The following is a 27505-nucleotide window of genomic DNA, read 5'->3' as shown; positions in this document are numbered from 1 at the left end:
TTAGACATCATATACCTCTTCCTCCATGGCTTGATTGACCTCCCCATGAATTGAGTGGAAGGTGTTGCGCCTCAGTATTTCCCAGCCACTGTGAGAATTCATCCTTGATGTGCTCCGTGACAATGACAGAGCAGACAGTTCCTTCTTATACAAGATGTTCCTATCGATTTCCAGTTTTTCCAGACCTTTGTCACAGTTATCCCTATCATGAGCCTTAAATGCTTCTGTGTACCGCATCATCTTGTGTTTGTTGGGATCAACCCTGTCTTCTACTCTGTGAGAGGATAAAAAACATAAACAAAATTAAGTACAATTTTGCCAGTTTACCAACAAAATGAAGAGGCAGGCCTCTTCCAGATATATGCTTACAGACCCAGCCACCCCAGAAACAGGAAACTGATTAAAAGGCATGGTTCTTTTAGTTTTCTTCTCTCTTTAACGTATGCTCTCATAAAATTATCCTCACCATCTCAGTTATTACCAGCACAATTATCTCCTTTCTAGGCCTTCATCCCTGACACTGAATTCAGTACTCTTATCCTTTTTTGTTTTCTGTCCTTTACTTCATTCTTTAGCCATGATTTGCCATTTTCATTTTGACAGCTGTAAGCAACTGACCACTTTACTCCATCTCCAGATCCTTTTTATATACAAATATATTAATCTATTTCCTTTATTGTTGTCTTTCCTTCTTTGATACTTCATGGTTGTTAAGCTCAGGATGTCATTTATCCTTTACTGAACTTTGATTTATCTGTTCCACTTCCACCAACCCTTCTCTGCTTTACTTATAACTTGCCTTTGGACATACTGTCCCTATATACATGGGGACATGTAAATACAATATACACACATGCAATATATATACCATATACAATGACCATACATGTAATTTGACAGAACTTGATCACACTAACACTCCTTTCTCTTTGCATCCCATGAAGAATTGCTGCTGCTATATTGCTCTTGCAAAGTTATATTCTGCACCTTGCAATGAAGGCATTTACTGTTAACACTTTAGGTTTGTCTGTTCTGCCCAGCAAACCTGAAAATCCACAAGGCTCACTACTCTGCTAAAACCTGAAGAAAGTCCTGTTTCATACAGCCACCACTCCCCCTTCTGGCTTTATCAGCAAAAGATGAAGCCCTGAGAAAGGATGCGTGACGAAACAAGGTTTATTCTTTTCTCAACCTGGTAGAAATGTTGAGTAAAATCAGAAATAGTGAGGAATCTATTGTTATCTAGATTACAGACAGTTTGTCTGTTATTTCAGAGCTTAAATGGAAATCTTGGACCTGAGATTTTGTCACCAGATGCAGTGCTTGCAAAGTATAATATAGTTACCAGGTTCACACCAGAAAGAAAGCTTATTTTTAATTATTCGTCCTATTTTTCCATCATCTGAATTGCAGTTCATTTCTGCTGTACACCAAATTGATTGTTTCTGCCTCTGCTGTTTCATGCATCCACTGCATAGGGACAGACAACCAAAGCATAGCAGTGCAGTTTTGTCGTAATCATTATAAAGAGTTTGAAAAAAAAAATCAGACCTTATGACATGCAGTTTCTGAGGTCTGTCTCCCGGGATTATTGGATAGCATTAACTCATGGAAGGAATTGCACAACAGAACTTTCTGAGGGGAACACTGCTTGTCTCCAATAGACATAAAACAGACTAGGATCTGTATTCTAGAAGAAAAGGACTACAAACACTCCTCTCCAGGTGATTGGAATGGCTCTTTGTTAGTATCCACACATTGGATGCTTCTTCTGGGATCCTTATGTGCACTAGAAGAAAAGTCACCTGAGATACCATCGGTCCCCTAGCCCATACTCCCGGCCGCAGATCCCGGAGCGAGGCCAGAGACACCGTGGCAATTTCCGTTCCAGCATGACAGTAGTAGCGACAACCTTTAAAAATAAAAAACAAACAAAACAAAACAACACCAACTAAGATGATCTAGAAAGAAAAAAAAAATCACTCTCTCTTTTTAAATTATCAGCTTTATGAGTACTGAGCAGATGAAGGAAAAACATAGAGCCAGTACTCTTTATTATAGGACAATTCACAATTTTAGATCTAGCTATGCCATGATTTGAGGAAACAATGGTGCTCTTCAAACATTGTTAAACTTGTTTGCTTTTACACTTTGTGGCAACATGTAGGTTAATTAATTTGCAAGCTAGATAAAAGTAAAACATTTATATCAGCCTTAACCATTTTCAGAACTTAGTACCCTTGCCACTAAACTACAGTTAACTGTTTGACTTACTGTTTTCTTTCAGAAAAATACTAGGAAATGGGTTTCCTCTTAAGCAGCTGTATAATTGATCTGGTTTAATATATCAAAAGGCAGCACTATCCCTGGCATTTTCAGCAAAAGAGTCAGACCAACTTCTCTTAATGGATCTGAAGACATAACTTACCTACTTGTAACCATTAACCTTCATTGTATTTCCCTCCCAGTCAATCTCTATAACTATTGTTTAACTCTCAGTTACACAGGAATGTGATTTGTAAGAAAGAGGCAACATCAATTCTATTTAAGAAGAGATTCCATGCTTAGTGAGGAAACAGTTAGGGAGACACAAGATGGACAAGAAAGGCTGGATGGGCTTTTCTATCTGTTATTTAAAATAAGGTGCGAATATTACTATAGCAAAAATATACTGGAAGGTAGCTTCACATGGGAAGATCTGCAGACAAGTAGTCTTGCTCTTAGAAAGTTTATACTGATAAAAGGGATGGAAGACATTTGGGGGCTGATGTACAGAAGCTGTTAGACAGAATTAAAGGGACATGGCTTAGTGAGACACGAGAAGTCCACGAGCAAAGTGAAGACCTGGGAAAGGTTTTAAATTACTTCTCTTTTTGCAGGGAAGGTAAAGTAAGTAATTGCACTGTCTAGCACATTTTTCCTGAGCAACTTTTCCCCACTTTTATTCAGAACCCCCCCCTACCTAGATTACCTGGGCTCTCCAGAGTTCATCCCGCTCATGGGCCACTCGCCAGTGGGTGTCACCCATCATGGCAATTAGCAAGTTGAGCATAAGGAGGGTGGCAATGACGGCAAAGGAAAAATATACCACACTGTACATAAAAGGCAGGTCCACATCATAGTTTGCAGGACCATCAATTATAGTGAGAAACAGCTCAAAGGTGGTGAACAAGGACATGGGATAGTTGTAGAATTGCCCAAGGTTTTCAGGGTTCTCTGTCTGGAAGATGATGTAAAAAGCTAAAGTAGACCAAGGGAAAAAAAAAAAAAAGATATAGTTTAAAAATGTGAATAACATTCCAAGAGCAACAACAGGGTCCTATAACAAAAAATAACACTAGGTGTTCTGGGAAAGAGCTACATATATTTCTACGTAAGTGCACTATCCAGCATAACAATGCCAAATCCCTGACTAGAATCACTGGTCACCATTTAAAAATTACTCCGAATTAATCTGTTTATTTATCTGTCCTCAAAATACCTTAAAAATATCAATCTTTTCTTCTTCATGGATAGAACAAAGCTATGTATGTCAATCCTACTTTCCAAACATAAATACCATAAATGCAATGTGTTTTTAAACTTTGACTTACATATATGTGGATTTATCTGGATTGTCCTAATTTCTACTATCCTGGAAAGAGCAAGAGTTGAAAACCAAACTCATCAGAACAGAAATCAGTGCTGGGAAAGAGACCGTACTCAAAGAAACAGGAACTATACATCATCACCACCTTCGCCAGCTAACTCAGGGGGTGACCAGAGAATAATCCAAAATCCACTGCACTTAATTCATATCAAAGAAGTTGTGAGAGTAACATAACACTGTTTTCCTTTTGTAGACTCACCTGATGCAAAGCCTAGTATCACCACAGCCATGAGCCAACAAAAGCGCATAAGATCTCCAAATATCATCTGTAGAGCAAAGACAGAGCCACCATAAGGCCCAGCTGTTCCACCGAGCCACCATGCAATCCCATATAAAACATTTCCAAAGACCATAAGTAGATTAAAGGAAGCTTCTGCACTACAGAGAGAATGCAAAAGTCCCAAATGCTTCATGCAGACTTTACAATTGGCATTAATGCAAGTCCAGAGGGAGAAAAAATATTCTTTCAGATCTCCCTGTCTGCAGAGAGGTGCTAGGATGTACACAATGAGTCCATATTTGTTTGTTTCTTATACCTTCTGGATCATGATGGTAAAGGGTCCAAGCATCTGGAAGCCTCGTGCGAAGTACATGACATTGCACCATCCTAGTACCAGGGCAAAGGACATGGGCACCACCTCACCAGTAGTGCTGGTGAGACGCATTACCATGGTTACCAGAATCATACAAGCATATGTGATACTGCAAAGGAAGAAGAGACAGTGAAAATAGTTCAATAAAGGATTTTTACCCTTGTTTATTTTTCTTGCCAAAAATTCCGAGACAGGCGCATACAGCCATCAGTCCATAAGCAGAGACCAGTCAGCATGCTCAACTCTACCTGTATACTCACCTGGCTTCTTATACACAGTAAGAGAAAGAAATCAAGATCAATACTTTAAGAGAAAGGAGACGGTTACTCATCTGGCAGAAGACTGGAGGAGTGGAGGTAGGGGGTACAGGAGGGAATGAGAAACAGTAAGTTAATTAAACTTAAAAGATGGTGTACTTACACAATTATGTGGAAAGGCCCTCCTAGGATGGTTTGTCCAAAGTATTTCGCTGCTCCAACTCTAAGGATATCTGGGATCTAAGAATGACATCCTATTGACTTTAGGACTTATATTCCGTTATACTATTAAACATAATGGTAACCACCAATTTTAAAAGGGTCTTGGGGCCAGCTGCATCTGCTTTGTTTACTGCTTCACAGTTTGACTGAAAATTTACTTTAAAAATAGAACGAATGAATCAGGTGCCCTTCTGAATGAGGCAGATGCTGCTCTTTTCTTAGAAAACCTGAGAATGCTTGGGCAGATTGAGAGACTGCTATGAGGATCACCAAGCTGTGATCTTGAAGTTCTTGTAGATTACTGAGAAGAGACCAGATCTGCTGAGCCTCAAAAAAGACAAAAAAAAAAAAAAAAAAAAAAAGAACTTGTGAACTCAGAGGAGCTTGGTATTATTCAGACTCACTGTGTTAGTTGTAGGGGAGCCACAGAGTCCTGTCCAAGCATGGAAAGAAGTACCTGTCCTTCTGGAACATACATGAGCAGAGAGAAATCTCTCTCTCTTTCTTATTTTTAATGGGGTTTGCAAACTCCATTTTGTTTCAGTTCTCCCTGAGATCATCATTTGAGCTTTCTCTGTATAGCAGTTTCATATTATAATAAAATCAAGTGTGTGTTTGTTGTATGCTTCATTTTAAAAACTTCGGCTCTTTTTAAATTTTAAAATCACAATTCTAAATTTCATGATAAGATTACCTAGACATGGCCTCTGCAGAACTCTGGTTGAGTAAGGCTCCTTTTATAGACTCATGTAGTCACTGATCTCCAATTAAATATAAATTTTCCTATGTAAGCACAGGAATCACTTCACCCAGCATCCCCAAATACATAAGTACAAAAAGTCTCTAAGAATCTCATGCAACAGCCGGGATTCAGCTGGAACTGCAGATGATGCTAATAGGATCTCTGGCATTACCCTGCAGATAGTATCTGATAGCAACCAGTCCATCTAATTGCTTCTTCTGTACCTGGAGTTTTACTAGCAATCTGTCACCGTCTCTGTTTCACCCAATAGATTTTGTTGACAGAGTCAACTGTCATAGATGTATGCATATTGAAGGATTTAGACTTATTGAATAACTCTTACCAAGTTTTGAGGACAAACTCATGCTTGTCCAGTAGGTAAAATCTGCCTAGATTAAGTTCAAAACTGTAGAGCTCACTGTTTCTCTTACCTCAAGGATCAAAATTACTACAGCTCCAATGACTGTGATCAGCTCCCCCACCAACCTCAACTCATCCTCATATGTTATATATGATTCCTGAAAGGAAAAAAGGAGTGAGAAGAAATTAAAATAGATGACAGGAAAAGAAGGCCCAATGTTAGTGTAAGAAACGTGACTAGGCCTGACAAGGCCACAGGAACCATCCCAGGCCAAACAACAGAGAACAGACCATACCCAAAGTTCCTCATTGATGAAGGACAGCTGATGGCAAGAGAAAAGGATGACAGCTGCAAAAGCTGGGGACTGGGAAATACTTGGACTTTCCAGTTAAGTAGCTGATTATTGGAATTGCCCAATGCTGCCTGTGGGGCCCTGACTACTATAGACACAGTACCTGCAGCATTTTCTGGACATAGATTGTATTGTCTCTACTGCTTGTTTTGTTGCCTGTTCGGACTTTCAATGGCCGGTAGACACAGCACATAGTGAAGCAGACCATGTAGAGTACATAGAATAAAGCCAGGAAACAGAAATAGGGCCGTCCATACATATTCCACTTCAGGCTCACCAGCTCCTTCACAGGTGTTAGGTCTAAGATCTGGCGTGCCTGAGAAAGATACAAAGAAGGAATTATTCACTGTGAGGGAATTTGTTTATGAGCAACATTCACACTGTTTCCAGGGAGTATGTTAACAAGCTGTTCTTACCTATGCTATTCAGATTTAGGAAGCCTTTTTTTTTTTTTTTTTTTTTTTCCCAAAAAATGGAAACGCTCAAGTGAGTTTGCATTTGCTCAGTTTACCAGCAGAATTTTGGAAAAGTAAAAAAAATATATCTTTCAGAGAACAGCTTTTGAGCACCAATGGAAATAACAAGAAAAACATGTTAGACTGGAATACGTTTTCTGTATCTGTAGACATGATTCCACATAAACACTTGAGACAGACCTATGACCTAGGTCCATGAATGTGGATATACAAATCTGTGTTATAGAAATTAAAAGATATTATTTAAAATAGCATTTGATAGTGACCTTTATGGAGGATCCAATTACCTTTTACAAGGATATCCCTAGAGATTAAGACATGAATACAGAAGGGTTGGGCTAACTTTCCAGTATCAGAAAGTTTATGAAACCTGTGAACATGTATTTGAATATATATTTCAATGCATTATCTTTCACTGTAACTGGAATACTTTTTGAAGAATATTTTGTGTTAAGCAAGACAGCACAATGCACTTTACAGCAGACAAATTCTCTCCTCTGCTTAAAATATACAACATTATTAGAACACAGAATTGAAAATGGAATATTTTAAATTCTATTTCCAGCTATGGAAAAGAAGCTTCTAAGCAATCTTGTGGAATTCACTTAGATGTTTTTCTCTGAATTGGAGTTTTGCCTTTATACGTTCCAACAGCTAAATCTATCAACTTGAAATTGTGGAAATTCTGTATCTCTAGGAAACATCAAAAGATCCTATAGATCATTAATGCTCTTTTAAAAACTCTGACATTACCTAGGCAACTAAGGGGAGTTCAGAAAGATTTTGAAGGTTCATTTATTTCTGTCTGAATACAGACTCTTAATGGCCTGGATTTTCAAGTTTTCATCATTCAACTATGATGATAAAAACCGAAGTATATCCCCAGTGGGACTACTGTTAAAAAACACACAACAAAACACACACACAAACCCTACAGTCTCTTTCAGCTTACTTCCTTTAGACTATTTATATCATATTCAAAGTTTTGACCTTTCTTTTTAAAGTACCAGTGGTGCAGCTCAAGTATATTTAGAAGACTGTGTACTTCCAGGAGTAAATAGAAGTTTCAGAGAGCATCTTACATGATAGGAAAAACAGCACTATTACATAGTTTACAGTTGTGCTTCTGTCAAAGATCTGCATGTTTTCATACATACTGTGCAGCTGAGAAATTCTAGAAAAACAAAAAGCTTCTATAAAAAGTTAGAGCAGTGAAGTTATAAACACTGGAGTGAAAAATCTCCTACTATACAATTTACAAAACTAACAGGAAGAATCCAGAAATTTTCTGAAGTGTCCTCATGGTTGATCTGGTGCGTTTACACACATACATATAAAGAAAATACAGGGAGATGTTATGAAAAAAAAAAATCACCATTTTTCTCTGTTAAGCATCGCTATCTTACACCTCTAGATGAATCCATTGATTTGCTACACTAACAATTATTAAACATGGAAAGATCAAAGTTACTCTACTCTTTATAACTGTTTTCCTGAGACAAGATGAAATTGTGGTCTTATTGTTAAGGAAATATCATTCTTCCCAGGAGCAGTGTGCCAATATTTCTTCAAATGCTCTAGGTGAAAAAAAGACTTAAGACTGAAGAATTTTACACAGGAAAGATATGCCACCTCAGCATATATATATTTATATATATAAGCACATATATTCAAGATGGGATGAATCTAGGCTAAATGTGTTTCTTTACCTTAATTTGTCCAGTGTGAACACACAATACTGTGTGCAAAAAAAAGTAATCACTCACAAGCCCACCCAAAACTAGACGTTCTGCTTAGAAAACTAGTCTGTGAAGAACAAATGAACCAAATGGGAAATAAAGTTGTATTTTTGTATTAAACACACTACTGGAACACATTCTACATTGTAGTAACAAGAACACTATACTGACATGAATAAAATGAAAGAGATAATATTAAGGTCTTTTCACACTGAGTACGTCTGAAAAAAAAAAAAAAAAAAACAAAAAAAACAACTCTGATTCTTTAGTGGTCATAAACTACATAGAGTCCCAGTGAAAGGAAATAAGTATAAGAGAAGTGGCAAATGTTATTTGCAGAGTAGATGGATGATAATGACTTAGGTTATCATTTTTATGGCCTCCAAAATCCGCAGTAGTTGAAGAGCCAGTTCTCTGCTTTATAGAATCAAGTAAGTTACCTTAAATATTTTCAAAAGAAATTCTTATCTTTCATTCAATTTTAAGCCATATTATTTTCAAGTTAAAAAAAGACATTTTGTCTATTGGAGCCTGCAACCCCAGAAAATGTACTCTTCTGTCATCTCATTACAGCTGTTTAGGGTACATTCCCAGTCTGGAAGATATTAGTATATCTGAGCTGAAGTTGTTTTTATACCGGTTTCCTACAACTGAAGTGCTAGCCTGCAGTCCTTTGTCTTCCCTTTGTGTAAGTGTAATTTTTTGTTGATCTCAACATTGATGGAAATATTCAAGAACTAGAAACAGAACTATAGCTGGTATGTTTGTGTTGTGGTTTAGTCTGGCAGGCAGCTAAATGCCACACAGCTGTTTGCTCCCCACAGATTGATAGGGGGCAGATTTAGAATAAATAAATAAATAAATCTCATGATTTGAGATAAGGACAGTTTAACACAAAAGGGGAAAAAGAAGAAAAAGAAAAGTAAAGCATACAGAACACAAGTGATGCACAACAACGCACTCACTCACCAACAGCTGACTGATGCCCAGACAGTGCCTGAGCAAGAGTAACCCCCCCCCCCTCCCCGTTTTATTGTTTAGTGTGACATCATGTGGTATGGAATATCCCTTTGGTCAATTTGGGTCAGCTGTTCTGCTTGCGTCCCCTTCCAGCTTCTTGTTCACCGACAGCCTCCTCACTAGCAAGGCAGTATAAGTCAAAGAGTCCTTGACTTAGTGCAAGCATTGCTCAGCAACAGCTAAAACATTGGTGTGTTAACAACATTATTTTCACCCTAAATCCAAAACACAGTACCATACCAACTACAGTGAAGAAAAATTAACTTTATCCCAGTCAAAACCAGAGCATTATGAAGGATGAAACTTTGCTTTGTAGGTCAGGGGGCTCAGTCTACTTTAAGACAATCAGTGTTATTTCATTTGCAGTTTGCCTATGAAAAGGGAAGAATTTGACTGGCTATTCTTATAGAAGGTATGTAGGGTTTGCAAGAACAGTAAGGTACTTTTCCAGGAATCCTTGTTGAGTTTGCTAACTGAGAACCAAAAAGTCAACAAGGACTTTTCTGTAAAAGGGAGACAAAGCCATATATATAATTCACTGAAAAATACCCCAGTTCTGACAGATCCTTGAAGATAAAACAAAAGGCTAACAACTAAAGTTTCTGATAAACTTTAAAAATGTTTTTGATATGTATGCTAACAAAGAACTAAGGAAAACAGACTATTCCCATTAGTATAGTAATACAAGTATTTTTTTCTCAGATTATTTAGGATAAGAAAATAATAATTTCTTTTTCAAATGTGATTAGTATTTGTCTAAAGCTTCATGACTGATATAAAAATATAACGTTTTAGGTTTCTGCATTATGAACTGGGTGGTCCTTAACTGAATCATCTATATCAAATCTTCAATTTCTGATAAAAGATTGACACTTAGAGCATAAGTTGGACTTATGCTAATGAAATTGATCCACACACTTAATTAAATTCTTCTAGACCTACTTCTTCGTGTACCTTTTAGTGGACTTCTGCAATGAGCAAGAAGGAGATATGTCAAGAAGTCCAGAGAACATGGGAAATATTTTGCGCCAAAGATATACAAAATGCAGAAAAGAATTCCAAGCTATACATGTAAAAAGTGCAACTACTCATGATTAAGAGCATTCTGGAAAACAAAGAAGTCTGATGGTTTCAGGGGACACCTTACCCTCTGAAACTGAGAATGTTGGAACTGCATTTACTATGTGTTCTGGAAAAAAACAGATGCACAATATTCTTTCTTTTAGGGTTATGGTTTAGCCTTCTGGATAACTTCTAAAGTTGTTCTGTTTTACGATATGGACTGCTTTCCTCTGAATTTCCATATGTATCACCATAAGTAGAAGTTCAGAGGATTTTTAAATATAAACAAATGAGAATTTCATGAACTTCCTCCTCATAGAACAATAGCTGAAACTTTTGTTACAGAAGTTTAACTTATTTTTTTATAAATTGAGATAATATATGGTTGACAGCATTTCACTAAAACATTCATTTAATAACTCAAGTGTCTTCTGATTCATCGCTGATTCAGCAGAGATAATCTGCCCACTTTGTTTTGAGTCATAACCTGGATAAACAATGTCATTAAATGAAGTAAACGATAAGGAGCGTTTTTAAAACGTGTTCCAGTTTAGGATTTCTGAACATAGTTTGCCTCACAAGGATGTTGTGAGAGTTAATCAGTATCACTGCTACAGAAAGCTACTTGCTAGAGCTACTCTAGAGCTGCTTGTTATTTATATCTTTAAGGCCGGGAAAAGAGAGAGAACCTTCACTGAATCACATTGCCTGTAGCTTGCTAATATGAAGTTCTTTCAATCATCTGCAAGCTTCACACCTCAGAAAAAAAATGTTAAAGCTTGAAATATAACCATATAATTAAAAAGCTGCTGTATTTCATGTGTTGCCTGAAATATATAATACAAAGTCCTTGCCTTGTGGATCACAGAATCATAGAATCATTCAGGTTGGAAAAGACCTCTTTAAATCATCTCGTCCAACCTTTGACATAGTACTGACAAGTCCACTAATAAACCATGCTACTAAATTCTACATCTACAGGTGTCTTGAAGACCTTGAGGGATGGTGACTTAATCACCTTCCTGGGCAGCCTATTCCAGTGCCACACAACCCTTTCAGTAAAGAAATTTCTCCTAATATTCAACCTACACCTGCCCTGGAGCAACTTGAGGCCATTTCCCCTTGTCTCATCACTTGGTGCTTGGGAGAATATGGAAGAGTGTGAGTCTTCGAACTCATCATTCTTCTGCTTTTATAATCACCATGGTATGCACATAAAACGCGTTTTGTGCCCACAGTACCTCTCTCTTCTTGGTTGAGACAATGAGCTCAAGAAAGGACTGATCTTCAGCCCAGGAGTCAATCTCTGTGAGATCATATAGCACAGTGGTCAAGGGTCCAAAGGACCAGAGATTGTGCTTCCGCTTCTGCATGAGGTATTGAAACATCTGGGGAGATAAGAAGTCGGGTGAAGATATCAGAAGCTTTCCAGTAAGTATTTGTTCTCATTGCATATACACTGAAGAGTGTAAAAACTATGTATTACCAAATATTTTCCTTGAACTTTGTTATTGTCGTTCTCACATCTCTCAGAGACAATTATACCTTCCAGCAGGTTAAGAAAAGGAAGAACTTCAGTCTCCCATTTGATTATTAGCTCATGTTTGAAGTAAAGAATGAAGTCCTTAGCTCTAGTCAAACTGCTGAAGTTATTTGTCACAGTAATGTCTCCAAAGTATAGATTTTATTTGTTGACTAGGAAAAGAAAAATAATCCATTTATACTTTTCTACAGGTTATCAGGAAAGAGGTATGGAAAGGGATACGGTCCTTTGTGGATCTACAGAAGCAACACTGACCATCTTTGTCATTTTGTTAAAAGGAAAGATGAGAGTTTATATTCAATATTGAGATCTTATCTCCAAATAAGTGTCTGTAGATATCTGGAGAACTTCCCTTCGCATCACATTTAGGGTAACAAAATAGAGATAAAAAAACAACTTCAGTCAGACTTTTAAAATATGGCTGGAGGTGGGTATTCTTGCTAACAGTTATTTAACTGAAATGCTTCAAAAATTAGATCAAAGGATCTATTATATAACCATTAGTTTATTTCATTAGGATGAAGAAATTTCTTATACAGGTTCTCTGGTCTTATATAAGATTTCCAGGGAAAAATAACTAACTAACTAAATAAATAAATATATAAATAAATAAAAGAAGGACTTGTTCTGTATCTTCTACCCACTAACCGTATGCACAAACTCCTTTGCTCTGTGTGATATTATTTCAAGTTCTCTGTTTCTGAATAAAATCTTTAGAATAGAAGCAACTGCATCATACAAACTCACCACAGTGTTGCCCTCAACTCCAGCCAGTTTGAATGGAGTAAGCCCCTCATTGTTAGGAATCAATTCAAGTGATCCTGGTCCTTCTTTGTTCCTGTCATAGGAAAGTATCAGGCTGTACATGTGGCAGGCAAATGTCTTATTAGGCTGGAGAACCAAGACGTGAAGAACAGTGTTACCTGTGAAGGAAGCAGAACAGATAAAATACATTAAATAGCCCAAACCTCTGAAAAGACTGGCAATAGACTGATGCTATTAACAATGGCTTTCATTTTCCTCACAACCCTCATCCCAAATCTGCTTGTAATGAGAGAAAAATATGTGTGTACATAGATGATAAGGTCTGATTTAAAGTGTCCAGATCCACTGTATGCAATTCACTAGGCACATACCCAGGTAATCCTGAGCTCTAATGTCAGCTCCATTTTCAATGAGTAACTGCACAATCTCCTCATTTCCCACACAGGCAGCAAATGACAAAACATGCTCTCCTGCAAAGAAAGGAATGGGGGGGGTCAATATAAAGACCCTAGCGGGCAAGTGAGGTTGAAGCATTCTGAGGAAAATTTATCCACGTCACAAAGCCAGAGGGTATAAAAGCAATCTGTAAAAGTAATCTGTGCAGTTCCTGCACCACTCCTCATCCTACTCAGAAAGCACCTGTCTCACACAACATTGAAAGGGGGGAGTATTCTTTTCAGAAGAGTATGTCCATAAAAAGGATGACAAGTGAGTTACAGTATATGCTGCTACAAAGAAATTACATTATATTTTTTAAGCGATATATAATTTCTGTATACATGCAAATATGTAAAATGTATATGATCTAGGTATTTGTATTATGTAGTATTTACATACTTAGATGGTGCTTTACTATCAGCTAAAAGGTGTATGAGTGATGACCCCTGAAGACAGAAGCCTCCACTTATGCAGTTTAGATGGGGAGCAAAGCAAGCCTCCCTCATATTCCCTCATCACTCTGTTGGTTGCCTCCCATAGCAACAGGGGAAGAAGATAAGGATGTACCAAAATAGAGAAGGTTCTGGGAGCTGCGTCTGAAGAAGTGCCCAGTGGCCTGGGCTGTGCAGATATTGGCCCCTTTCTTGAGTAAAGCTTTCACCAAAGTGATGTTCTGGTTCACTGCTGCAATGTGGAGAGCTGTCTGCCCTGTAAAACATAGAAATACAACCTTGCCTTCTAAGAAAGCAGCATTTCACACGTGGTAAATCCAAGTTTATTGGGATTGCATCCATAAGGGGAATATAATTTTGCTTTGAAGTTATCCCTGTTGTGTGCAGCAGACTGGAGACATCCAGTAGTCTTGTTCTACTTAAATCTTTTTATGAATTAATGACAAATGATTTTACGAACTGCCAACAAAATCTGTAGGATGCAGTCAGTAACAGCAACCACATTTGTTTTTAATCCCCATTATTTGTCAGTAAAAGAACTATTTTTTGTCCTTTCAGAGATCTTTTCTCACTATATGAAGGAAATTGAGTTGCTGGAGTATGTCCAAAGACAGGCAATGAAGCTCTTGAGAGAAGAAATCTTATGAGTAGTGGCTGAGGGAGCTGGGGCTGTTTAGCTTGGAGGAAAGAAGGCTCAGGGGAGACCTTATTGTACCTTAAGGCAGGCTGCGGTGAGGTGGGGATCAGGCTCTTCTCCTAAGCACTAAGTGTTAAGACAAGGGGAAATGGCCTCAAGTTGTGACAGAGGAGGTTTAGGTTGGATATTAGGGGAAATTTCTTTACTGAAAGGGTTGTGTGACATTGGAATAGGCTTCCTAGGAAAGTGGTTGAGTCACCATCCCTAGAGGTCTTCAAGATACATGCAGATGTAGAACTTAGTAGCATATTAGTGGACTTGTCAGTACTACATTAGAGGTTGGACTAAATGATCATTCAGGTTGGAAAAGACCTTTATGAGTCTATGTAGATAACCCCTTTGGCACATAGAGAATCATAAGATCATTAAGGTTGGAAAAGACCTGCAAGATTATCTAGTCCAACCATCCCCCTACCACCAATATTACCCACTAAACCATGTCCCTAAGTACGACATCCAACCTTTCCTTAAACACCACCAGGGATGGTGACCCTACCACCTCCCTGGGCAACCCGTTCCAATGCCTAACCACTCTTTCTGAGAAGAAATTTCTCGTAATTTCCAACCTGAAGTTTCCAACATGACTAGGTGTGTCTATAGCAAAAAGCAAAACTCTACATATTTTTGCCATCCCATTGTAGCCAACAAGCCCACCTGTATTTAAGGGTTTGTGAGTTGCGCATTTGCATGTTTGGTACATGCTAGTTTTAATATAGTCCCACCTTCCACAAAGGATCAGGAACCATTTGTATATTGGTTTTGCAATGTAACACTTCAGTAATACATTGAACCAAGCATGGCATAAGCCAGTTTCCGAAATAGAAACAGCTAATACCTCCTCCCTCCCCATGCAGGGAACCCTTTCCCATCCTCATTTCTTGAGATGTTACCTTCATAGAGCTCTGATGTCATCTTCTCATTGACAAGCTCTGGAGCTGCTTCCATCAGAGCCACAGCAGCCTCCACGCTATTATACAAGGCAGCTACATGAAGGGCAGTCTCCCCTGTTGCACCTAGAAAGAGTAAGGGAAGCATGTGAGTCATCTACACATTTAGCTAGATGGGACAAAATAAGATATGGATTTATTGGGGCAGAGAATTATGGGAATGCTAAGTTCTCCTTTGAGTACTGCCAGGTGCCACCTCATCATACATGGTAATGGCCACATAAGTGCAAGTGACAGCAGACTCGCACATCAAGTAAAATGTAAAAAAAGGCCTGTTCAAGCTGTAAAACTCTGAACTTCACCAACCATTTAGGATTTGATGACCTGAGTTAGAGAACTCACTTTGTTGCAAAGCTGCTGACATACATTTAAAGTGACTTGATTCTGCCAATGCAAATGTTGTAACAAACTAACTTACTACTATACTCATTGTAGCAGGCTCTTGCTTTCCCCAGAAAACAATTTAGAGCAAATAATTGCATTACCTCTCTGGTAGATATCACATGTTCCATCAGTGAGAAGTTTCCTAATGGCTGGGAGGTTGTTCTCCTTGGCAGCCTGGAGGAGTGGGGACTCACAGATCCTGCAGTCAAGTAAAAGTGGCTGCTAAGGAACACAGAGAAACACACGGTGCCTGTCTACAGAACATTTCTTGAGAGAGTATGAACCTTCAAAAATTTTCCTAAAAGACAAGTAATGCACACCTACCATATGAGGTATTTTTGAATGCAAGAAAAAAGAACCAGCAAAAGCATACAAATGCAGTGCTAAAACACGCGAGCAAGCAAGCAGGTAGTTAGTTCATCATCTCCTATCTTACTGATGCTCAACCATATGGTGGCAGCAGAGGGAAAGCTAGGAGAAATGAATAACTAACTGAAATGTTTCTGGTTTATATAGCCCACATTTTGAAGCCTAGAAGATACTCCTCCTGCCAGTAAGCTAGTTATCTCAAGAGCCAGAAGAAAAACAAGTAGGTTTAAAAAAAAAAAAAAAACACGGTTTAGAAAATAATAATGTTTTAAATGTTTTAAAAAAATCTGCATCTGAATTTCTCCCATAATGAATAGAAAAGAAGAAGTACAAACAAGCATTCCTTGTGTGTCTTGACAAGGAAGGAGATCTGAAATAGTTACTCATCAAACAAAGTTATGAGGAAAATTGAAAAGCTTAGCTATACTATTTTTTCTCTGATGTTGAGAAAATTGAGGAAATTAACAGAAACTAGAATGTATGCCAATTCTAGAAAAGAGCATGTCATCAGACATGTTCCAGACCAAATGATTCATTTATAGTTGAATAATGCCTTTGGCGCTTCCACCAGACTGGGTTATTTTAGTAGTTCCTTTGGTGTTAAGAATTTACAAGTACAGTCACTAACTTTACTAGGTCCATTGATGCAAACAGCGGATTGAGGGAGGTGCTCCTCCTCCTCCTCTATTCAGTATTGGTGAGGCAACGCCTAGAGTACTGTGTCAAGTTCTGCACTCCTCAGTATGAAAGACATATGCAGCTCCTAGAGAGAGTTCAGCAAAGGACAATGAAGATGATTAAGGGAATGAAGTATCTCTCGTATGAGGAAAGGCTGAGAGAGTTGGGACTGTTTAGCCTAGAAGAGAAGGCTTGGGAGAGATCTCAAAGTGCATGAATATCTGAAGCTAGGATATAAAGAGGATGGAGCCAGGCTCTTTTCAGTGGAGCCTGGTGACAGGACAACAGGCCATAGGCACAAACTGAAACACAGGAGGTTCTGTCTGAACTTCAGGAAAACAGTTCTTTACTATGAGGGCAACTGAGTACAGGCACAGGTGGCCCAGATGGCCCAGACAGGCTGTAGAATCTCAATTTTGGGGGTAATTAAAAGCTATCTGGATATGGTCCTGGTCAACCTGCTATAAGTGATCCTGCCTGAGCAAGGGGATTGGAACTAGGTGAACTCCTCAACCATTCTGTGATATTCTAGAAAGTACAAAGTTGATCACAGTGGTGGATAATCAACTCTTTTAATTTAGTGTAGCCCTTGGCAATATTCAGTACTTCTTCAGCTCCTGCTCTGACATGATGTCTGTAAGCTAGCTGCCCTCAACTACTAGTGTAAAAACGGCAAAACAGGAATCTTTTAACTTGAAAACCACATCTCCAAATTAAAAATACATTTTAAATATTTAAATAATTTATGTGTTGTTGATGTTGTTTTTAAATATGTCCAGTTCATCAGGTTTAAATGCTTTGGACAGGCATTCTTTCAGTCTACTTCATTTGTCTAAAACTTAGGTGATCGACCTGAGCTGGTCACCTGGGTACTCAGTACAGTCAGTGGATAGAGGTGTACCTGTAATGCACTGTAGTTAGTGAGACTGACTATGTAGCCTATAGTGGTTTAGACAAGTAAGTTATGCAAGATAAACTTCATGCATGATGTGATTCTACATGTACTGAGTTCTGCTTCTTCACAGATACGACACAGCTGTTGCAGAGCTTTACATTTGCTTGGGAATCTGAACAAACTCAGTCCTCTGCCATGTTTGCCACTCATATTTATACTTCCTTTTACATTTTACCACCTGTGTTGCCTGTTTGCCCATGCTACCCTTGGTAGCAGGCCGAGAAGGGCCAGCAGCCTCAGATTTTGTGGCCATGTCTAATTAGCAAATGAAGTACAAAAAAAAATAAAATAATAATAATCTGTAAAACAAGCAAAAGAATAAAAGAATAATCATGGTGAATGATCAGTGAATAATTCAGCATAATTTATCTGCAAACTCCAGCTGAAGGAGCTGTTAAGTCTCTTTTAAGACAAATATGAGTGGAGCAACTGGCTTTCATCCCCAGGTCTCACAGATCCTGAATGGGGTTATTGCACTCATTAACATGGACCATACTTATGCTTTTAAATTACAAAGAATAAACCAGCTCTATAGGTGATGAGGAACACCCTACAAACCTGCCACCTAGGATTTTAACGTGCCCTGTTATCCCAGAGTATAAGGATAAAAAGCAGGAAGGTCTAACTTTGGGATGCTTGGAGAAAGACCCCTGGCAGAGTATTGAGTGTACTTGAGTACAACTTTTATTGTTGTTGCCTTGGTTTTGGTTTCTTCTGGGAAGGATGGAGGAGTTAATATTGTGACAGAGCTGGGTCACAGACCTGCTTCAGTTTCAGGAAAAAAAAGAAGCAGCATCCAGTTTCCCAGAGGAGTTAGGAAAACCCTGAACCGAAAGAGACCAAACATTTTCTAGATAATAAATAAGAGAAGTATTTGCAGAGGGAAAAATTAAAATGGTATGGAAAACTTGAACAACAGGTCCCATCTCTTCCTATGAGTTAGCCAAACTATCATACAAAATATCTCATAAATAAAAACTTATTTACAGTTTTCTTATTTACTGCCTTCTGAGAAGAACAGAAAATTTATTTTCAATTATGTTGTTGCTGTACTAGTTACTCGCAATGTGTGCTTGGTCATTAACCAAATAACCTTTGCCTGTTTTCAAAATGAGTTGCAAGCAAAAATCACGGACACACACACACACACGCACAAGAACAAATGAACTAATAATTTGGGGTTATTATCTCTGCTATCCTACAATATATTCAGATTAATCCTTTCATTCATAAGAGGTGTCCAGGGTAGATTCCTTTGATTTTCTTCTTTTTGTCTGTTTAAAAAAAAAAAAAAAAAAAAAAAACCTTAAATAGCCAAAGTTCAAGAGCTAAAGATTTAAGGGGATGAAAGACCCCCAAATCCAAAAGAAACAGGCTATGTCTCATGAGTTTTAAGTGTGAAATAGCAAGAGAATACTCTCTCCAAATGGGTTAAGTCCATCTTTAGATCTGTGTTCAGATATAAGTTTTGTGCTTTTATCTCGTCTCTGCTATCTTATAGTACAGATTTTTAATTTATTCTTAATCACCTAGCATGGCTCAGGTGATGTAATGTGTGAAGTGGAATAAGTCTAACTTCATCCCTCTTCTTTCTACCAGCCACATTATGTTCTTTTACCACAGTATAACTACCTCCAGTGGACTACATGCTAGTAACAGGCACACAAAGACACACATGTAAAAAAAAAAAAAAAAAAGAAGGCATGAAAAAAGCATGTGGGACAACTACATTGGTCAAACCATAAACTTGAAGAAATATTCAATGCTTTCTCCTTGTGATGCCACAGATTTCTTCCTTCTATTCTGGTATTATTTAGCTGTAAGCTTCGGGCATGCAATTTATAGTGTAAATACAGTATGTGTTTTGCATTAGTTGATTACACTGACATTAGAATACATTATGAATATAACTCTATTGTAAGCCACAAGAAAGTCCACATCAGAAAGAGAGAGAGAGAGAGAGAGAGAGAGAGAGAGAGAGAGAGAGAGGCCTATGGTATAAGATGTTTTATCAGAGCTTGTGATTTTTAGGATAATTTAATAATAAAGTCATAGGAAAACAAGCAACATAAATTCTGTGGCTTATGGAGATACATATTTCTTGCTTTAGATTATTCTTTTGAATGCAATAGTATAGACCCTTGAAGCAGAAATAATTGTTTGATATGCAGTTTTCTCTGAATTTAATCCACCTGAAATATGTGAATTCTGCACAGCTTTACAGCAGGAGACTGACACACTTGGGAGACAAAAGCAAAACAAAAAGACATATCAGAAATCCACAGATAAATAGGAATCATTTGAATAACTGTGAACTAATGGGTAAAGGCTATAGGTAAAGTCAGCACAAATTCAATAAAATAAAATAAAAGTAACACTTCCTATTACCAACAGCATCCTGTTTTCTAAATCAGTAGAAACTAGGCTAGAAAAACACTAAAGAATGGAAGTTAAGTAAAAATTCAGAATATAAAGAACCAAACTGAACAAACCATGGAGTCATTCTGACATATTTTTTTGTGTCCTTCAAATTCTTGGCCTTGCTGCTCTGAGAAGTATTACTTATTTAGCTTACTCATGTGTTAGTTGCGTTAGCTGCTAATTATATGACTTGAGAACATGGCATCCAGGATCAGGCAAATAGGGACAAAATAAAGTAGCACTTTGAGCAAATGTTGTAAATTTCAATGTCAGTAAAGCAAATTTGCCACCTCTGCCAGTATTTTGGCTGAGGAAGACTGTTTTCCTGGAGAACTTAACTTTCTGAGGCAGAAAGTGGGAAGGAGGTGGGGTTTTCCATAGTATAAACAATGCTACAATTAATTTGTTGATGCTTTACTGGGTAGGCATTTATCCCTCAAATGACCTCAGAGAGGAGGAAGGATTGGGCAAGAGACAGTGTGGGAGGACACAAACACAACACCTTTCTCAAAAAACTCTCCAAAGCCCATGTAAACAACTAATTAAATTAGAAGCCTGCTAAGAGGTTGACAACTAATAAATACTGTACTCAGCTTTCAGAAATTTAGGGGAAAATTGTCAAAACTCCCTACTTGTAGGGATCTCCAACTGGGGTCAGAGAATTGGAGATCACAGGACAAGTAGCAAGCTGGCGAAGAACCCAGAATTGTTGGTAAATATCATAGCACACTGCCTGTGATGCCCCAAAAGTCCATGACGTGTGTATATACCATATGCTTCTACTATCACTTAATTTTCAGGCCTCTAATTGGAGAAGCATTTTACTCTCATTTAAAACATACTATCATAATTTTCAACTCATTTTTAATAAGTTTAATGAATTACAGCTATGTGCTGAGCATATAAATGTTGACAAATAGAGGATACCAATTTAAAAAATAAAACAAATTAAGTCACGTGAATCTAGAACCTTCAAAATATTTGAATATATTGAACTGTTTGAAAAAACAGTTCTGCATATTTAGCCAATTTTCTTCCTGATCCATTATGAACAGCACGATTTTTAAATATTACAACTCTAGTTTCTGTGTCAAAGCAGCAGCAAAGAAAAAAAAAAAAAGAACAGAGAGAGTGGATTTCAAAGATGATTCAGAGGCATATTTAGACACATTTAGAGAGAAGATAATTCAGCACTTCTAAGTAAATCTGCTGTTCTAAATCATTCCTTTCATCAGCTATGGAATCAAGGGACTCTAAGCTCTTACTTCATCCATTTACTTTAGGTATGTAACACCAAGTGGTGCTGATGTTGCCTTATACAATCAGTTCAGGATAAAACACAGATATGTAGCTAAACAGTAGTTCTGATAGGCAATGAATGCTACAACAGTAACGGCTTAGAAGCACACACAGGTTCTTCTTACTGAGCCCAGGGTATGTAGCTGTCTTGAGACATTTGGTGAGTGTTGATGTTGAGACAGTGGAACAGACAGTCCAGAGAACTAGTGGATGCCTGATACCTGGAAGTGGTCAAGGTCTGGTTGGATGGGGGTTTGAGCAACCTAATCTAGTAGAAGATGTCTCTGCCCATGGAAGGTGGGATGGAGCTAAACGATCTTTAAAAGTCCTTTCCAACCCTAAGTATTCTATGATTACTATCAGTCAATTTTCTTAATAGATGATGCAGTGATATGCTCAGGAAGCTCTGAGTTGTTTTTCAATATAGGTAAGGCCAAAATCAGGAACACCCAAAAATCCATTGTGAAACAAAGGGAAGATAGAATGTAGGTCAGCTGCTGACTGAGAGAGTCATGTAAAATTGTTTTAAATGAGATTAAGGATTTCACAAACACTTTCTGATGGCAACATGTATCCTTCTGGATTAATGGCTTCCTAAGTACTTATTTTAGAGTGCATCCTGCTCATTGCATTTAAGAGGAATACAAAAATTCCATAAATCTTATCTCCGCTGTAAAAATAGGAATTTAGTTTCATAGGTTTATCGTTTGAATTAAAGAATTATGCTAAATACATGAACTGTTTGGAAAACCAGCAATCTGAAACTGCTTTTTTTCAAAACTGGGCTCACTTGAGGTGCAATGAAGTGTCTGTTTCTCCTCCTTTCTTCCTTTCTCAGATTCTACTGCTTAAGACATTCCCATTATGGAGATTTCCTATTGTATGCTACAGTTTAAGATTGGCATTTGCTAGCTTCATGCATTATCCCTACACCCATGTCAGCTACAGAGAATCTAAAGCAGTTCTTTGTAACTTGGCTATAAATTCATGTGCAGGATATTGTTTCAACTTTCCCTGTTGTGTTCAGATTGTCTATGATGAACACTTCATTATGGCATGGCCAAAGAAAATTCATCTTCACACTCCCTTCTGCTGCACGTTTATGTGAATATATGCAAGTCATTAAGAGAGCAGTGGATTGCTTATAGAGGAGCTAATCAGCCAGAAAGAGGATCAATCTAACAAGATGCTAAAGAGTGAGATATAAAGTAACAGTAAAAAGTGAACAGGAGACAGATGATAGGGGCTTGGATAAGCAATACAGAAGCAGGGGCAGCAAATTTGAAACTCTTATGCATTTATGTTGAAGCCCTTTCAGCTGTCAGTAAAGAGAGCTTCTCTAGAAATAAATGAAATGGGTTACTAACTACTAATGTTACTAGACACACAAAAAAAAATGATATGGAAGTCAGATATTTAAGCTGTCTACTTCACTGAGTAGCAGAAATCTTGTTCAGTCACTTCCAGCAAGGCTATCTCCTAGCAATAATATACCTTTCTTTTTTTCTCTTTTTTTTTTTTTTTTTTAAATCTGCATCTACGAGCACCCCAAAATAATCTCATGCTAGAACTGGATCAATAGTTCATCAGAGGTTACTTTTTATTATCATTAAGTTATTTATTTAAAAAAAAAAAAGTTATCTGAAACACAACCTCTCCCTGCATCAGAACTTCCAACCTTCTTCAATAATGTTTTTTTTTTATTTCAGTTGTGTTCCTCACCCTGTGTCTAATTGCCTTTATCTATTTTTGAGTTTGTTCTTTTTATAGTTAAATAATTTCCAAAAATCAATGAGTCTAAGCTATATCTCCATATCTTAGGCACTCGTGCCAAATGCACATTTGTTTGTATATTGAGAGTTCTGGAGGACCTTTACACCAATGAAATTGAGGTATTTTGTTTTCCTTTATTAGACTCAAAAATTCCATCAAGATGAAGGTGTAATAGTATAAGAAAATACCAAAAAATCATCAGTGATGCTTTTGATTTAATTTTACATGTAGCAGCAAAATTTTTGCAACAGACTGCTCTTTTCATCTTGGCTACTCAGAACTGTTATTGAATATATTACAGGTAGAACTGGAATCTTCTTTTCACTGTGAACACATCTTTGGAAGCAAAGGAACCAATTAATGTTGACAGGCATTGTGGATTTTAAGACAGGCCAGTTATATGTTGATTTGTGCACTGAAAACTCAGTAATGCTGTTTAGGCAAAAGAAAAAAAAACAAAAGAAAAAACATCTCTTATGCACAACACACCTGGGAAAGATTTGTCTAGAAGGTGAAGGCTTTCTGTGTCCCCATACCACTCTTAAGCAGACCAATTCAATAACATTAAACTGACCTTTTATTTGTGCCATGTTTGTTTTCACAGGAGTCAAAGCACTTTACTAGAGTACCTGTGAGACTGAACAACCACAGAAAGATTTGGCAACTAAAGGGATTATAAAGCTTTCATTTCAGCACGGTTGGAGTGACTTCTGCCAGTTATGCAAAGTTAACTCCTTGCAAGTTATGTGAATTGGTCCAAGCTCCTCTAATACATTGTTTCTCATAGCACAGATTTCTATAATTAATTAATGTGTAAAAGGGCTTTGATAATTCTGTTGAAATGTATCACACAAATTAAATGTTCTATTGTTATTAGAATAATTAAATCTCACTGCATCCCAGGTAAGTCAGATGATACCAGTAATCCCTGAGAAACAGCTGAGAAACACACATAAAATAGATGATTTATCAATCCAAATTACAGAGGTGGGCAATAGCAGGAAGAAAAATAAAACTTAATGGTATGGGTCCATGTATTCAATTGCTTTAATTTGTCTCTTTATTATTTTTGATAGACAGTGTAATTCTTATATTGTGGAGTTTCAAAAATTACGTGCTAGGAAGATTCTGTTCATATTTCCTTATAACCTTTTACACTGAAAGCCAGATAAAAACAAACAAAACAATAGCCATCCAACCAATGGTTCTTATTGTTTCTGGGAGATCTGTTAAGCTGTGACAGGCACGTGACTCCTCTTCACCCTCATCAGGCCTGCATTTTCATAAATAGTTCTCTTTGTTAATCCCATGATTATGAACTATATTGGTTCTTTGTTGTTGTTGTTTCAATGTTCATAATGTTCATATGCTCCAGGCTATGCAAATCCAATAGTTTAATTCCAAATTCTAGAATGCACATATGAGCTGTGACCTCCATCTTCAGGACTCCACACTGAGCTACAAGCTTGTTAAGGAGATTCTTGAATTGGAAGAGACCAGTAGAGCAAGGCATAATAAACTCTAAGTCCTCTCTATTAAAAGGAGATAGTATCACATTTCCTGAACTTGGATGTCACTTTGGGAAATGTTATACAATGCAGGATTAAGCCAAAAAAATACCTCGCTATGGATAATGCTGAGAGCAAATGCCAGTAAGATTCAATGAACTAATACACATGACAAAGGAGAATAAACAGCAACACCAGTGAAGGTGAGAACTACCAAAACAGTTAGCTTCCAGGTTTTATCAGTATTAGTTGTGAGTCAGTAAAAAGCGTTCTTCTTCTAGTGCAGAATCATGACACGCAGAATTATGAATTCAGAACATAGTAGAAAAGTAGTACCATATTTACCACTGGCTTTCAATATGATAACAGTGGAATGCAATTGCTGCTTATTCCTGTGTGTATTCCTTGTGTTAGTGCCATTAACATTAAGATGAATTCAAGCTGATGTCACAACACTGCAGTTCCCCAAAAGAAAATGACAGGATGAAGTAAAATCTGTCTTGGTTTACAGCAGTGTTTCCACATAAACAGAGGTTTTCTAAGAGTAGATCCATACATAAGTCACCACAGGAAGTTTTCCTTTTCTGTCTTTCTACCTGCACATAATTAAGAATATGAAAGCAATAAAAGTGATTCTAGTCCTCTGCAAAATGCTCCCTTTTGTTTTCTCAAAATCTGAGCATCTCTGGGCAAAAAAACATGGCTGCCTAGGACAAAATAGAAATATAGAAAGGAAAGAGTAAGACAATAAGGGGAAGCAATGGTCCTGTCCCTCCTCAGGAAAAAAAAAGTATTCACATATTGGCACCATGTTACTTTTGGGAAACACATACACCTAAAATTGGAGGGTACAAATGTGTTTCCATGCAACTCTCATTTCATGGACAGTGAAATTATACGCAGTACATGGGTTTTTACATAGATTTTTAGAAAGAAACACAGAAATGTTGTTTTGGGGACCACTGGGGTTTCACTATAATAATTGATAAGAAATTTATGATTTTTCTGTTTTTCTCTGTCAGAAGCAATGCACAAGATATTCATGGACCTGCAGCATACAACTTATGAGAAAAGTTTGATGGAGCTGGGCTCATCAGGCAAAGAGAAGGTTGAATGGCAATCCAATATCAGCCTACGTGAATAGGAGTGACAAAGAGGAAGGGGCCAAACCCTTCTTGGTAATAGCTGATTAGTAAACCGTTTGGTTTGGCTACAACATCAAATGATGATTTCAGAAGTTCAGACTGAACATTAGGAACAAAAACAAAACAAAACAAAAACCCTTTAGCAGATGGAATACTACAACACTTTAACAGATTCCTAAAGAATCTCTGTCCTGGAAGGCTTTCAAGACACACACAAAGCCGAAGTGGTGTGATTTAGTGTTGGCAATAAACTAGCTTTGAGTAGGTGGTTAGATTAGAAACCTCCAGAGGTCCCTTCCACATCTCTATGATATAAAATTGTGAAGATAATGTTATAAATATAAAAATATTAACATCTTTAGACTTTTATCTTGTATATGTTCACTTGGAGATTATGGAGATTACAGAGTCTGAGAATTTATTTTTCAGTTACTTATGACATTATTCATAAATGTACACAAATGTAAACACTTCAGAGTTCTATAGAGAAAATATTGTTCCCACACTCCCTTCCATTTTAAGTGTATTTATGTATCACTGCTTTGAAATAAAATAGCACAGGCCTTTGTTATTTTGTCAGAAGTTAAAAGATGATGTGGAATTTATTTCCCTAAAGACAGATAGGTACAGCTATTGCTATTAGGTTATTAGACTACTTATTTCTATAAGTGTGTGTGTATACATACGTGCATACACACAGATAGAACTTTGTCCCTTGAGGTCATTTTTCTGAGTTTTGGGGGAAAGAAAAAAAAAAGTATGGAAGTAATTTTTGTTGTTTGACTACTGCAGACTTTGTGCATGCAGAAATAACAAGGAACAACAAAAAACAGATTCAGCTGGATTTCTGTGAATGCTCCTGCATCCCTGCCTGTGGAGGGAGCAACCTTACACAACAGTAACAAACAGCCTTGATCCAGTATTTACATGTGAAAACACAAGCGATCTTCCTGATAACTGTAAGGTCTAAGAGAATTCTCTCTGTGAGATGTAGGTAATGACACCTGGTTGGAGGAATGAGAAATAGCAGTCAAACTGAGGAAGTGAATGACCATCAGATTGTGGAACAACGCTGCACCTGTTCTATCCGATAGTAAGGGCAACATTCAGAGAGACAGAAAGCAGAATCCCTGCAAAAAGCCACCATTTCAAACACAGCTGACTGCAGTATAAATGCCACACACACTCTCAGTTAAAACAAAACAAAACAAAAAACACCTCATGTATTTCCTTGTGAGCTTTACCAGTGAAGAAGGAAAGTAAAAAACACATGCTATTAATTTGTGAGTGAAGTCCTGCACTCATGGTAATTCAATGGAGATCTAGTAAATCCACCTGTGAAAGCAGATAAGATTGGAACTCCAGAAACATTCCACTTTGAAAGACGAAGTCTGATAAAGAACAGTGCTCCAAGGTTTTTTAAAGCTTATTTACTGGCAGAAAAGCCTAAGGGAAGAGAGTAAGAATCAGCTACAGGGAGAGAGCAGCAGAAGAAAGGGAAGACGAGAATGCTGAAATGCACTGTACCTTTTCTGCTGGAGTAAGTAGATTTCATCCAGATGTTTATCCCAGGATTTTTTGCCTTGCAGCCTCTGACTTAGTCCATTCCAGATCCGGAAATAGAAGGGCTTACTATCACCAAATAAAGGTACCCCCAT

General features: G+C 37.5%; 1 protein-coding gene across 1 annotated transcript; it reads right to left on the bottom strand.

Annotated features, from left to right (window-relative positions):
• Positions 1-27505, bottom strand: LOC118247544 (transient receptor potential cation channel subfamily V member 6-like). Its single transcript, XM_035545596.1, has 15 exons — positions 27375-27505; positions 15801-15898; positions 15259-15381; positions 13787-13927; positions 13153-13251; positions 12764-12939; positions 11715-11861; positions 6280-6492; positions 5895-5981; positions 4663-4739; positions 4186-4351; positions 3849-3915; positions 2972-3240; positions 1806-1912; positions 1-274 (listed from the first exon to the last, which is right to left on the bottom strand). The coding sequence occupies exons 1-15, from the start codon at positions 27503-27505 to the stop codon at positions 1-3; spliced, it is 2175 nt and encodes a 724-aa protein (XP_035401489.1).

This window comes from Cygnus atratus, chromosome 1 (assembly GCF_013377495.2).
Source record: "Cygnus atratus isolate AKBS03 ecotype Queensland, Australia chromosome 1, CAtr_DNAZoo_HiC_assembly, whole genome shotgun sequence".
Lineage (NCBI taxonomy): Eukaryota > Metazoa > Chordata > Aves > Anseriformes > Anatidae > Cygnus > Cygnus atratus.
Note: the sequence above shows the minus strand (reverse complement) of the source record. Positions and strands in the feature narration are given on the sequence as shown.